This window comes from Chelon labrosus, assembly GCF_963514085.1.
Source record: "Chelon labrosus genome assembly, chromosome: 16".
NCBI lineage: Eukaryota > Metazoa > Chordata > Actinopteri > Mugiliformes > Mugilidae > Chelon > Chelon labrosus.
Genome location: NC_140349.1, coordinates 2,305,378 through 2,319,401, shown reverse-complemented (window position 1 = coordinate 2,319,401; position 14,024 = coordinate 2,305,378). Strand labels below are relative to the sequence as shown.

Here is a 14,024-nt window from a genome sequence, read left to right as displayed (position 1 = left end):
AACACCACCTGCTGGAGCTTCAAGGCCACGCTCATGTGCCAGGCCAACAAGGGCTTCCCCTCAGACTGGAGTCTGTCCTGGAAGGTGGACAGAGACACTGAGGAGACACTGAGGAGAGACCAGTGTTCCCAGTCCTGACCTTTATTGCAGATTTATCTCTGATATTATCTGAAGGTTCAATAACTTCTAAATTTTTATTTAGAGTGAAAATCTAAATATTAATAACATTTTCAGTGTTGGGCGGCACAGTGGTGTGGTCTTTAGTACTGATACCTCACAGCCAGAAGGTTCTGGGTTCTAATCCAGGCTGACTGGTTCCTTTCTGTGTGTAGTTTGCATGTTCTCCCTGTGTCTGCGTGGGTTCTCTCCAGGTTCTCCAGCTTCCTCCCACCGTCCAAAGACATGCTGGTTAGGTTCATTGGTGATTCTAAATTGGCCGTAGGTGTGAGTGTCTCTCTGTGTTAGCCCTGAGATAGACTGGAGACCTGTCCAGGGTGGACCCCACCTCTAGACCAATGACAGCTGGGATAGGCTCCAGACCCCCCCGGGTCCCCTGACAGGCCAAACGGTTACAGGAGATGAATGAATGATTGAAAACATATCCATCTTTGGAAATAAAACTTGAATCAACACGTTGCATTGCTGTTGTTTCCCAGCAGGTGTCACTGCTAACCCAAGTTACCTGCAGTCGATGTGCTCTTTATGAGAGAGTCTCCAAGGCCATAATTAAAAAGAAAAGGAGCAAAAGTTTATTTTAAAATGACTACTGATGACGTTATGTGACATATTTCAGCCTGCTGCATTTTTAGATGATAAAGTGGATTATTTTTTTAATGTTTTAAAGATTAATTTGGTCTTTTTTTTTACATGTAAGATTCATTTATATTTTATTTACTCTTCTTTGGGGCGGCACAGTGGCGAGGTCATGCCTCACAGCCAGAAGGTTCTGGGTTCTAATCCATCATGGCCGACTGGTTCCTTTCTGTGTGGAGCTTACATGTTCTCCCTGTGTCTGCGTGGGTTCTCTCCAGGTTCTCCAGCTTCCTCCCCTTCAGAACTGAAAAGGAGGTTCTCATCCGTAGGATGAGCTGATGTAGTATTTTAAACAGAATGAGAGAATTCACGTTCTGGTATTTTGATCAATGCCTATAAAAAGTATTTAAACTCTTTTTCTTTTTTATTGCTTCATAAATAGAATTATGGCCATTACATATTGTTCAAATGCTGGCATAAATAATACTAAAGTTACTGCATTAATCCAGCTGAGTTTAAAGCCTCGTGCTTGAAGTTTTTTTTGTCTTTTTGTCAATTTTTGTTTCATTTTAGGGCAACCTGCCTGTAAAACACAGTGAGGCATTAAGATACAAAACAATTATCTTTATTATTTATTTACAAAATCAACGGGAGCACATACGCTTGCACAGTTTCACGTATTGAATTTAAAATAAATCCCAAATAAAGGAAGTAAATCAATAAAAGAGGAAACGTGCACCGAAGCCATTACATCACTGACTTTATGTACAGTTATAATACATCGAATGCTAATTATTGTTAAAAACTCAGTTATAAATGTAAAAGTCGTATCTTGAATCCCTGCTCTATAGACTCTTAAACAGAATCACGTAGAAATATAGGCACTGATACACATCCACAATCCTACGACACATCTTCAGAAACAGACCTGACTCGAGGTTTTCTTGGAATTTAAAGCGTCTCATAACATAACACATAACATAAACCATTAAATTCTGATGCGAGGACAATATTTCTTCATTCAAAATCGTTATGAACAGAGATACCTCCATGTTTCTGTCCCGATAGAGGCCGTTTTATTCAGGTTATTAGAGGAGTAGTGTCCAGAGTCCAGTCACATATATGAGTCACTGATGAGGCGGAACCAGGCGCACAGTCAGCCAGTACAATTACAGTCATTCATAGAAACTGATTAATTATCAGCAGGTCGATGAAGGAACCCAACTAAAGTTGGTGTTCTTAATAATAATCATATATACCTGTATATTCATTGATATACCTGCATGGTATTCCAAACAGTTGCCTTTCATGACATCCAGTGAAAATGCTGTTTTCATTAATGCACAAACCACATGACAATTAATTCATTAAGGAATAAGAAGAAAGAAAATGAGTTCAGAAAGCAATGGACATAAAACACTGCTGAGGATTTCTATTTCTAGTATATGTCTGATTGCTGGTTCTGGTGAATTAAATCGGAACACATGCCTCATTTATTACGTGGATTCCCAGAGTTTGTAGTGTTCACTGCTTTTAAATCAAGTGGAAAATATCAGATTATGCTAACCCAACCACTGCTAATTAGCTGCTAGGCACGGTGTTAGCGCAACGCCTTACAGTTCTAGCAATGCTGTCTGATTTAAATTCTCATTATTCATCTAAAGTCCTATTCGTACGGGATTAGTTTTACTTGGGGACGTCATGCAATGCAATGACACTATCGATCGACCTGGCAATATTTAAATCAGACCCACCTTTACTGGGTTAATGGGTCAGAGACATCTCCACTCTGCACCCTAACATCTGTCCATAATTGATTTACAGAACATCCTTTATAATTCTTAAGAGACGAGAGGCAGAAAACAAGCCATGAATAAAACAAAAGTCTTAAAAAAGTAAAATTGACTTTACACATTACGGATGAGGCGATTCGCACAGGATTAAAATCACAGACGACCTCTGACACTATTACAAATTACTGGATGTCCCCAGATAAAACTAGTCCCATACGAATAGGACTCTACTGTCGGCTAAATCTGGAACACAAAAATGTTAAAAGCACAAATTAAAATACTTTTAGTTTGCTTTGTGTGGCTGTAAACCCATTTCAACACTTTAACCGCTGCTTGCTTTCCTTGCTCTGGACACAGTGGACTATCTGAGTTTATACAGTGAATGGGGAAGAGAAAATAACAAAATCTCACTTATTGAGTTTTCTAGATCTGATGTAGATGATTTGAACTGTGTCAGATCATAAGATGAAAAACTTTTAAGATGAAAACTGGCACAAGAGCCAGAAAAACCACCGACTGCTCAAACGTCTTCATCCGGTGATGGTTAAAGCGCGTCGTTGTCTCAGCGTTACATCTCTTTCTCGCAGATGAAGGGCCAGGACATGGAGCAGGGGGCGTCGTACCAGCTCCGGATCGACACCCGCTCCAGCACCTCTGTTTTCACGATGTAGCCGCAGTCCTCGTTGATGTGGTTGTTCGGTTCGCCAACCTCCCAGAAACTACAGATAGGTACAAGAGGAAGAGACGGATACGAACACTTTAGTGTGATCACATGCTCATACTACCAACAACGTGTTTGCTTTTTATTCATGAACCTGCTGATTTTGAGTTTTTCAAAACAACATTAAATCTTAAGTTTTAAGAACATAAAAGAGAGAGCCTGCAGGAGTGCAGCTCCCAAAAATAAATCAATAAATATACCTTTTATTAAGTCATTTAAATTCAATTTTTTAAAGTGAAATTCCTGTGGTCATTTAAAATGAAAAAATGATTCATTATGCGGCGCCAATGAGGTAAAACACAAACATTTCATAACATCAAATTACGCAGAAACATTGAAGGAGAGCTGAGTCAGAAGCATATGATTGAAAAAAAATAACGAAAAAAGAGGAAGAGAAAGAATGTAAGGGACAAAAAAAGAGGAATGTCAGACTGTTAGTCACCGAGAAATATTCTCAAAATAAGGAAGAGAAATGCTACAGTTCTGAAATAAACTGATGTGTTGGCACAAGGCAGGAAAATAAGCAAAGACAAAGTAAAGATTTAAAAGAAAAACATCTTCTTGGTTTTGGCTCTGAAACCTTAAAGGGCAAAGGTCAAACCTCCTGTGCTGGTTAAACTGCAGTCGGAGCTGCTGTCTGCTGCAGCTGTTACATGACATCTGGAACTGCAGCCTTTAACTCTTCACTGACTCTTTCTCTCCTGAACATCGTTTGAGTTTACATCAACCAAAAGTCATTTTTGTTTTTTTTGTTTCTTAGCAATCCTTTCAGTGTTTTATACATTTCAGTGGTGGAGAGACTGAGGGTCTGGTTACACTGAACAGAACCTGGTTCATAAGACGTTCTGAAACTGGAGTGAACACACACAAATAGACACACACTCATCCACAACCACAATAATATCAGAACTACACTCACAGCCTGTCTTTGCACACGTCTTTGCATCTTTTGCCACATTACGCTGCTACTCAGTCAAAGGTCTACAACTCATACTCTGTATTAATCTGCATGCTTTTTTAGAGGTGCATTGTCTCCCAAGGGTCATTTGCACCGTTCCTACTGTTTGCACTGTTTTGTATTGTCTGCATGAACACTTAACACTCAGTCCCATGTCTACACTGTAAAACATTTCAAGTCAGTGAAACTTGGAAACCAAAGTTCACCTGCTGCCTTAATAGTGTGAGTAAACTCAACCTGAAGGAAACCTCTGGTTCAACAGCTGAGTTATAACTAACGATCATTTATTGTTTTAACTTTAACTAAAAGAAGAAGTCAAGACCATGGATTACTTTAAGTTTAGAAAACTTCATGTCATGATGATTGGAGTTAAATGCATCATTCACAGAACTTAATGGAGCTGGAATGTTTTACAGTGTTCATGTAGCTCCATGCTCCTGGAGGAACGTCCTCTTATCTCATTATGTACTGTGCTATAAATGGTTGAAATGACAATAAAAACCTTTAAATTGTCCAGAAAGACACCGAAATGAAAAGCCGTCTGAAAAATGTTCGGTTATTGAAGTAGTGATGGAAGGGAAATAAAAAGTTGCTGGACTAAAATGTTGAATCCTTTTTTTGGATCTTCTGCACCCGGTTTATAATTTTCCAGCTATAAATGTTAGCACCTAAGATGATTCACTTGCCTGACCTGCATACTTCCCCTCTATGTGCCGGCTGCACCTTCTAACCTTTATTTGTTTTAACTGGTGTGAATCAGGCCAAAACCTGTACCAACATCTGTAGGTGTGCAACAGGTCAGTCCAACGGTCAGTGGGTCCATTTGTTTGTTTGTACAAGCACGTGTGTTTCAGACAGACTGGAGCCAGATGACAAATCAGCTGTTGCTTACATCAAGACCAAATTCATCCACCTACAGCGTTGGTCTTTTTAAAGTTTACTGTCTTGTTTCAGCTTGTGACCATGCTGCTATATGCTGAGACTGTCACTGTCTCAACTTTTGCTTCAAGCTCTTCACATTAAATACTTTAGAGACTTTTGCACTTGTTGCATATTTTAGTGTTTTATACACAAAGTTTAGGAAAATTGGAAACAATCAGTGATGTTTCAACAAGATAAGAGACGATTTGTTTTATGCCACCACATTCAAAATGCAGAGAACAAGCTTGGAGCGTAGGGTGAACCAAAATGGAGTGGTGGCAGCATTGATGGTACACCTTCCTAATATTGTGTAGGCCTCCAAAACAGATCTAACTCATCAGAGAATGGACATGGGCCTTCTGAGGGTGTCCTGTGGTATCTGACAACAGAATGTTGTTAGTGGGGGGGGGGGTCTTTGAGGGTAGGGGCCTCTGTGGATCATCCCACAGATACTTGATCAGTTTGGGATCTAGTGAATTTGGAGGCCTGGTCAACACCTTGTGCTGTTCTTCATGTTTTTTTTTTAGTTGTTCCTAAAGTGTTTTTGTGTGTGTGTCTGTGTCAGGCTGCATCCTGCTGGGGATGGCTGCTGCCATCAAGGAGTGTCATTGCTATGGGGTGGGGGTGCCTGGTCTGGTCTAGGTGGGTGCTACATGTCTAAGTAACATCCACACCAATGAATGCCAGATCCAGAAGTTTCCCAGCAGAACACTGAACTGTCACAAGATGGTCAAAGGTCATAATGTTGTGGCTGATCAGTGTATTTACAGCAAGAAGCTCTGGCCAGATACTAGCCACAATTTTATACTTAGCTTATTTCACTTGGAAAGTAAATATACATGAGATGTTTCCAAACGCTTAGTGAGTCTTCAGTTCACTTTGAGACTGGAGTCTCAGGCCGATAATGGTTCATCAGCGTACCATTCATTGGGTAAGAAACAAAACAGTTTCCTCCAGCTACAGGTGAGCATCTGGTCATTAACAGACTCAAGTCATGTGAGTTAACTCCCAACTCCCCATCAGTGTTTTAGGAATGAAATGTCTGGATGAAACGTCTTCACCTGGATGACTGAGAACGTAGCTGACCTGAGCCTGAAACGTCCACTAGAGACCGACTGTCAGACTGTCGGACTGTCCGTCCAACTTCAAGGGTTGCTGGTTCCTTTTAACAATAAATCTGCACCTTCACGTGACGTTCAGTGAGAGACCAGCTGCGGCAGAATGAAAACCAAGAAAACTGAATCTGGTCAGAGACGACATATTGTACATGAAGTGGCTGCTTTGCAGAATCAGTCGATGCTTAATCATGCAGAGCAAACATATGCCAGACTTTTCACAGCCTCTTTTATTTTTTCATTCTGCAGATCTTGCTTCAGTTTTTTTATGTACAACTGAGCTACTGTGACCAAGCATTTCCTCTGTGGATCACTAAAGTCTATCTAAGTTACCATAAAATGATTTCGATTGTTTAAGGTAATTTTTCTTTGTTGATCATTCATTGCTCATCCTTGGCCTGCTCTGTCACTTGTCCCCTACACGTTATCTTATCTTAAACGTCTTTCTGGCTGTCAGTGTTGTTTACTCAATGAGATCACCTGCTGCTGAAGGCAACAAATTCCTCGTACATGAAGTAGCTCCAACTGAAAACCTCACACACATCTTAGCTTTTTAGCAATAATCAGTTGAAAGGGTGCAGGTAAAAGAACCTACCCTCCGACCAGCAGAGTTCCATCCACCCATTTCCACACATCCTCCGTTTGTCCGTCGGTGATCCCAAACCAGTAGGCGTTCCAGTGTCCTCTGGGAAGAAGATTCCACAGAAATGTCTGTGAGGAGACAAACAAAGGAGACATGAAAAACATAAGTACTGTTTACAGATGGTTTCTAGCAGCTTGGACGTTAGCACGTTCTTCATGTTTTTATTTTAGTTGTTCCTAAAGTGTTTTTGTGTGTGTGTCTGTGTCAGGCTGCATCCTGCTGGGGATGGCTGCTGCCATCAAGGAGTGTCATTGCTATGGGGTGGGGGTGCCTGGTCTGGTCTAGGTGGGTGCTACATGTCTAAGTAACATCCACACCAATGAATGCCAGGTCCAGAAGTTTCCCAGCAGAACACTGAACTGTCACAAGATGGTCAATGTTATTTACTTTTCCTGTCAGTGGTCATAATGTTGTGGCTGATTGGTGTTAGTTGTAGTTGAGGCTACGTGGTGATAATTATTAATATTATAAGAAGTGTTATATTAAGAAAAACACCAGGCGCCAGTTCTTCTTCTTAATATAACACTTGATTGTGTTATATTTCTGTGTGGAGTTTGCATGTTCTCCCTGTGTCTGCATGGGTTCTCTCCAGGTTCTCCAGCTTCCTCCCACCATCCAAAGACATGCTGGTTAGGTTCATTGGTGATTCTAAATTGACCATAGGTGTGCGTGTGAGTGTGAATGGTTGTCTGTCTCTGTGTTGGCCCTGCGATGGACTGGCGACCTGTCCAGGGTGTACCCCTGCCTCTCGCCCGATGACAGCTGGGATAGGCTCCAGCAGACCCCCGTGACCCTTAACAGGACTAAACGGGTATAGAAGATGAATGAATGATCATTTCTAATTTTTCTTTTATTTATTTGTTGTTTCTGTTGTTTGTTTTTGTTGTGTCTCTCTTGTTTTAATTTTTTATATCAGTTTCTTAATATTCAGATCAGCCTGTACGGAGTCAGAGTTTGAGGGTGAACTCTTGTTTCTCTTGTTTTCTGTTTTGTCAAGTGGTCATAATGTTGTGGCTGATAGGCCACAGACAGTGATGTCTCAGTTTAAATTGCCCAGGCTTTTTTTTACAGCGCTGTAGTTAACGCTCTGTCGCCATGACGCTGGTTGTGCTGTACCTGCTCCTCGGCCGTGAGGATGATGGCCAGGTGAGCTCCTTTGGTACGGCAGTAACTCTGGCTGCCCGACCAGCTCATTGTTCTTTTGGAGATGAAGTAACAGCTGTTGTTGAAGAGATGCCAGTCCTGGGGACAGTCGACGGTGGCAACGCTCCCCTTGGAAGTCGGTTTCACCACCACTGGAGCTGATGGCACCAAAAAATAAATATATTTACACGATGAAAGAAATGACTTTATGTTCTAACCAGCAGGAGGCGTGTACCTCTGGTGCTCATCTTTGCAGCCAGTTTGTTCAGCAGCTCGTCCCTCTCTTTCTGCAGCTGGTTCTTCTCCTGCAGCAGTTTGTTGATGGATGCCGTCAGAGCCGTCACGTTGGCGTCCTGAGTCTGCTTCTGAATATCAGGGGTGGCTTCACCGCCGCCCTGAGGTTTGTTCTTCTCTGTGGAAAATATGAAAACGAAGGTGGAGTGGTACGTTAATGGATGCAGGCCATTTAAATACCACGACCTTTTTGCAGAAAAAGACAAAGGGCTGTGATACACTAAGCCGTCGTTCGTTGACATTTGTTGGAGGCCTGGATGTTTCTCATCTTCATCTCATGTGAACTTTCAAATCCACAAATATTTCGACCAACTGGACTAACCCTAACCAACTGTTTGTAGCTTCAGTTTGAACCAAAACTGCCGACCTCATGGAGGAATTTAGAAAAAGTAAAACTTTTGTGTAATTCCGTGCCAGTTCATTCAATATTTGTAGACATACACCTACCAGCCACAACATTATGACCACTGACAGGAGAAGTAAATAACATTGACCACCTTCTGACAATTCAATGTTCTGCTGGGAAACGTAGTCATGTAGCACCCACCTAGACCAGACCAGACCCCTCCACCCCATAGCGATGACAGGGTGGTGTGTTATGGTGGTACTTATACAATAGTAGATCTTTTAATATTCTGCAGAGTAGTTCTAAATGGTAAATGGTCTTTTATTTCTATCTATTGCTACTCGAAGCGCTTCACTTTCACAATGACACTTTAACCCATTTGGGTTCAGTGTCTTGCTGACTTTGGTATGTGGTCCCTGCACCGGGAGTCAAACTGCTAACCCTAACCCTAACCCTAACCCTCTGAGAAGGGTCGTCCACATTCTAGAAATTTCTAGACATGAACGACTGGATTGATCTCTCTCAAATTTTTGGTTGCTTTAAGTTGACAGTTCTATCAACGGCAGGGAACATTGACCATCTTGTGACAGTTCAGTGTTCTGCTGGGAAACTTCTGGACCTGGTATTCATTGGTGTGGATGTTACTTAGACATGTAGCACCCACCTAGACCAGACCAGACACCCCCACCCCATGGCAATGACACTCCTTGATGGCAGCAGCCATCCCCAGCAGGATGCAACCACAAAAACACTTTAGGAACAATTAAAAAAAAAATAACATGAAGAACAGCACAAGGTGTTGACCTGGCCTCCAAATTCACTAGATCCCGAACTGATCAAGTATCTGTGGGATGAGTCACAACTGTTTTGGAGACCTACGCGATACTAGGAAGGTGGTCATAATGTTATGACACATTACGCTGACAAAAACAGCTGACAAACATGTTGAAATGCGCCTTCAGCAGTATTTTTAACTCACTGTTTCCTCCTCGGCTTTCACATTGTGCAATTTTCATTTCAAATCTTCCAGTTTGGTTTCATGAAGAGATTCCTGCAAATTATCACCAGTGATTAAAACTACTGGGTCGATTGTAAATGTGGGAGAAAAATCACTGAAAGAACTGAGAAGAAAGAAGGAGGACTACATGTTTTAAACCAGGTTGAAGCATGGAACTTGCCATTACACAAAAAAACAATCCCATCCAGTATATGCTCACTGTCTTTATAGGAGAAATGTTTGTTTGTGCTCAAACCACAATGGAAGAAATGAGTAAAGTGTGATGGTGGTGTACTCACGGTTTGCAGCGACGGCTATGATGGAGATCAGCAGGATGGCACACAGCGTGGCCAGGCATATCGTAGCAAGGCGGTAGGGGCTGGAGCCGGGGGCGCCCAGTATGGGGTTCACTCTGACTGAGGAAACTGGGTGAGCTGGGGATGAGGAAAAAATATCACCCATTAAAATAATTTCAATAATCAGTTTTAAGCTTTGTGTCCAATACTGGCTGCCTGATCTCCAAGCTGGACTCCATGTGGACAACAACGTTGGAGACGTGGAGACATCTTGGTCGTCTTCTAAGACTCTACACATTCAGGACTGGAGGAAAAACACCTTCTCATTCTATTTAAGATGAACAAGACCTGAATCCACGAGGGCAACGTCGTTAAAATAAAACATCTTGGTCGTCTTCTTCTACTGAATCAATTCAGGACTGGAGACAAAGATGGAGGACAACATCTTCCTTTTCTTGTCTTCTTTCTCCTCCTTCTTCCTTTTCTTCTGTGAACAGAGCCTGGACCCATGTGGACAGCAACGATGGAGAGGTGGAGACACCTTGGTCGTCTTCTTCTACTTATTTGTCCTTCTCATTCTTCACCGTCTGCTATCTTCTTCTCTTCCTCCTTCTTCTTCCTTCTCCTCTGTCATCTTCTTCTTCTCCTTCTTCTCTGAATGCAGCCTAAATCCATGTGGACAGCAAAGTTGGGAGACATGGAGACATCTTGGTTATCTTCTAAGACTCTAGACATTCAGGACTGGAGACAAAGATGGAGGACAACATCTTCCTTTTCTTGTCTTCTTCCTCTTCCTTCTTCCTTCTCTTCTTTGAACGGAGCCTGAATGTGGACACCAACGTTGGAGAAGTGGAGACACCTTGGTCATCCTCTTCTACTTCTTTGTCCTTCTCCTTCTTCCTTGTCCTCTGTCGTCTTCTTCTTCACCCTTTTCCTCATCTTCCTTCTTCTTCTCTTCCTCCTTGTTCTTCATTCTCTTCTCTAAACAGAGCCAAAATCCATGTGGGCACTCACGTTGGAGACGTGGAGACACCTTGGTCATCTTCTTCTACTATTAGTTCATAAAACAAACGTGGAGGAAAATCTTCTTCTTCTACTGTCTCTTCTATGAACAATGAACAGAGGCTGCAGTTATGACGGCAGCAACGTTGAAAACATCTTAGTCATCTTCTTCTACTGAATCAATTTAATCTTGTAAGCTAAGTTGAGGAAAAACTTCTTCTCCTGTTCTATTTCCGGTAGGTGTGATGTAGCCTGGCTCCGCCTGCCCACGTACTTCCGCTCATTTGCATTCCCTGCAGTACTCCGTCTGGAATAGCTTGATCCGCTAACGTTTGCCAACTGGTTGGCGGACCAATCAGCGAACAGAGGGCGGGTCTGAGAGCGATTACCTTTCAGTTGCGCGCCGAGTTTGAAATGTTTACACGAACGGAGACGGATATACTCGAAGCCATTCGCTCCGTTGTGGATATGCTTCCTGGCATTACAGCACTTTTATTCCAATTTCGCGTCCTTAATTGCAGTGGGGGATGGTAGAGTAGCGATTTGTTAACTTGTTGCGTTCTTGAAAGCGGAAGAACGAGGCAGCAGAGCCTGAAGGCTCCGGCGCATAACATACGTCATTACCAAACGTTAGTGATTGGTTAAAGGAACTCCGATGATTTTAAACCTCAAACTGTGCCCTCCCACCAGGAAATAAACGTTTGCCAATGGAGCTAGGCCAGACCTAGTATATACAGTCAATGGGCCAGACTCTCTGCGAAGTCAGAGAGTCTGGTATCCAGGCTAGGTGTGTGATGCCCCATAGCACAAAAACACACACTTATTGAAATGTCCTCAACACAAGCGTCCTTAAATAACTCCTTCACTGCTCTGACTCAAAGTCTGCAGTCAGCCGAAAAATTGGATTAGAGGAAATATCTGTGGTTAATGAACTACAGCTAAAGTCTGCTTCTGGAAAATCAACCATTTCATTTTACCTATTCATATTTCATATTCACATTATTCACATTTACGTATAACAACATGTTTTCCTGAAGGAATCTGCTCTGTTCACACTTGTCAAACATTTCATTTCTTCATTTCTGGGACGAGGGACATCTGAACTACATTCATCTAACAGAGCGGACCTCACAGTGACGGAAATGACTTTGATTTGTTCCCACTCCAGTTATATTATGTTTGGTTGTTTGGAGTTTTATTTGTTGGATTTTCAAACTTCCTGCTTTGTATTTAGAATTCTGAATCAAGGGGAAAAGCTGCACATGTCTCAGATTTTAGTCACACACTGGAAACCTTTTCCCTTTAGTAATAAGACGAAATGCATTTAAACAAAAACGTTTCCTATCTACTAAACTAATTACTGATCGTACCAAATATGACTTTCACAAATTTAAACTTGCTCAAGGGTAAAACACTGACACAAAACCCTCCTTCGCTCATTCTCGGGGGTTTAACTCCGTGAGGGTGGCAAGGGGCCTCGATCTCATTTGCACCAGGGGCCCGTTCTGACAGAATCTGTAAATCATTAACATGCAAACATCGAATTCATTATATTTCTGTCCACAAACAAATAAGTATAAGGTTGTTGTCTTGGAGGCCTCCAGGTGTTGCAGAGTGCTGCTTCATGCATAATGTCAAACAATCTGCTGGAGCCTGTACAGGAGCTTTAATTATACTTTACACCATTCTGTCTGTTTGTTTGGGTTTTATAATGTAAAATGTGAGTTTGTAAAGTTTTTCTCCTGTTGCTCTAACTTTGTAAAACACCTTGTAACTCAAAGTGCTCTGTGTGATCTTGCAGAAAAGACACCATGCCACACAGTTTTGGTTTGTAAAGTAGAACCAGAGAGATTAAAATGCTGAAGATGTATGTGGAGAGAACTCCTTACCGCTGCGTCCCACATCTGGCTTGCGGCTCATCTCGTCATAATTGACCTCATCGTCTATCAGCTGGGAGTACATCCCGTCAGAGGCCGGAGAGCTGCCGGTGGTCGGCATTTCAACAGGAAGAAGAAGAAGAGGAAAAATTAGTTTAAATTAAAAGTTCATAAAAGTTCCAGTGGAGACTGACTCTGACTCCAAGTGTTGCTCTGACCAATGCTCCTCTCTCTCTGGGGCTGATCTGAAGCCAAGCCTGTTTCCTACAGCTGGAGTCAATTCACACAGATTAGTCCCATCTGTTCCTGTCACACGTTTCAGAATAAAAGCACTAATCTAAGGCATTTATTTGTGGTCAATTTATTTAGGTTTACTCGTCTAGAGGACCACAAACATACACATTCATGTGAAACTACTACTACTACTACAAAAAAATAAAATAAAATACACACAATACGATCTACATTAACCACAGATACATGCAAACGATCAAAAAAAGCACAAAATAAAACCCAAGATGATTTGAGGATGATATGACTCAAACTGATAAAACAAGAGCACAAAAAAATGACAAAAATGAGTTCAAGTAATCACAAAAGGTGCAAAATAGAAATGAAGAGGCAGAGAACAGTGACAAATTTGCAGAACTGCTGCAAAAAAAAAAAAACACAACATACTGTATTCAAAAACAAGAACAAAAAAATGAGACAGATATATGTGGAAAAAGGGACCGTGAAGAGAGAGAAGCTGACCTCATAAAAGGACTAAAGTGATTAAAAATAACCTTGAAAAATACAATGGTTGTTCAAAATATGAAAATCTTCAGTGATAATACAATAATACTTGAACAAATTGTGACTTTTTATTACCAAAAATAAAAATAAACTATGAGCAGAATAGTTGTTAAAATTAGTTTGCAGCATTTTCCCCAACAGATGTTTTTTTCTCCTTTCATTTTATGCATGAAATAAAAATATAATATCAGGTGAAAAGGTCTTTAGACTTTATAAGTCTCATATTAAATATTCTGCATGCAGCGTCAGGCTGCATCCATGCGGCATCCACAGTGCATCACTCTTCTGAAGGAAAAAAAGTCTTTGTGCCCTTTACTAAAGGTCATTTAGTTTTTCTATTAAGCCTTTAATTATATCTGTGAGGTTTATG

At 41.4% G+C, this 14,024-nt stretch overlaps 1 protein-coding gene across 2 annotated transcripts; it reads right to left on the bottom strand.

Annotated features, from left to right (window-relative positions):
- Nucleotides 1-1,344: 1,344 nt before the first annotated feature.
- LOC311501030 (uncharacterized protein) lies at nt 1,345-13,196 on the bottom strand. Of its 2 annotated transcripts, none has more exons than XM_084562681.1 (6): nt 12,872-13,196; nt 9,984-10,118; nt 8,283-8,459; nt 8,021-8,205; nt 6,857-6,972; nt 1,345-3,265 (listed from the first exon to the last, which is right to left on the bottom strand). In XM_084562681.1, the coding sequence occupies exons 1-6, from the start codon at nt 12,978-12,980 to the stop codon at nt 3,115-3,117; spliced, it is 873 nt and encodes a 290-aa protein (XP_084418807.1). In that variant the 5' UTR covers nt 12,981-13,196; the 3' UTR covers nt 1,345-3,114. The 2 variants fall into 2 exon arrangements, with proteins under 2 accessions (XP_084418807.1, XP_084418806.1); XM_084562680.1 differs by having other exon boundaries at nt 6,857-6,946.
- Between the last annotated feature and the right edge of the window lie 828 nt (nt 13,197-14,024).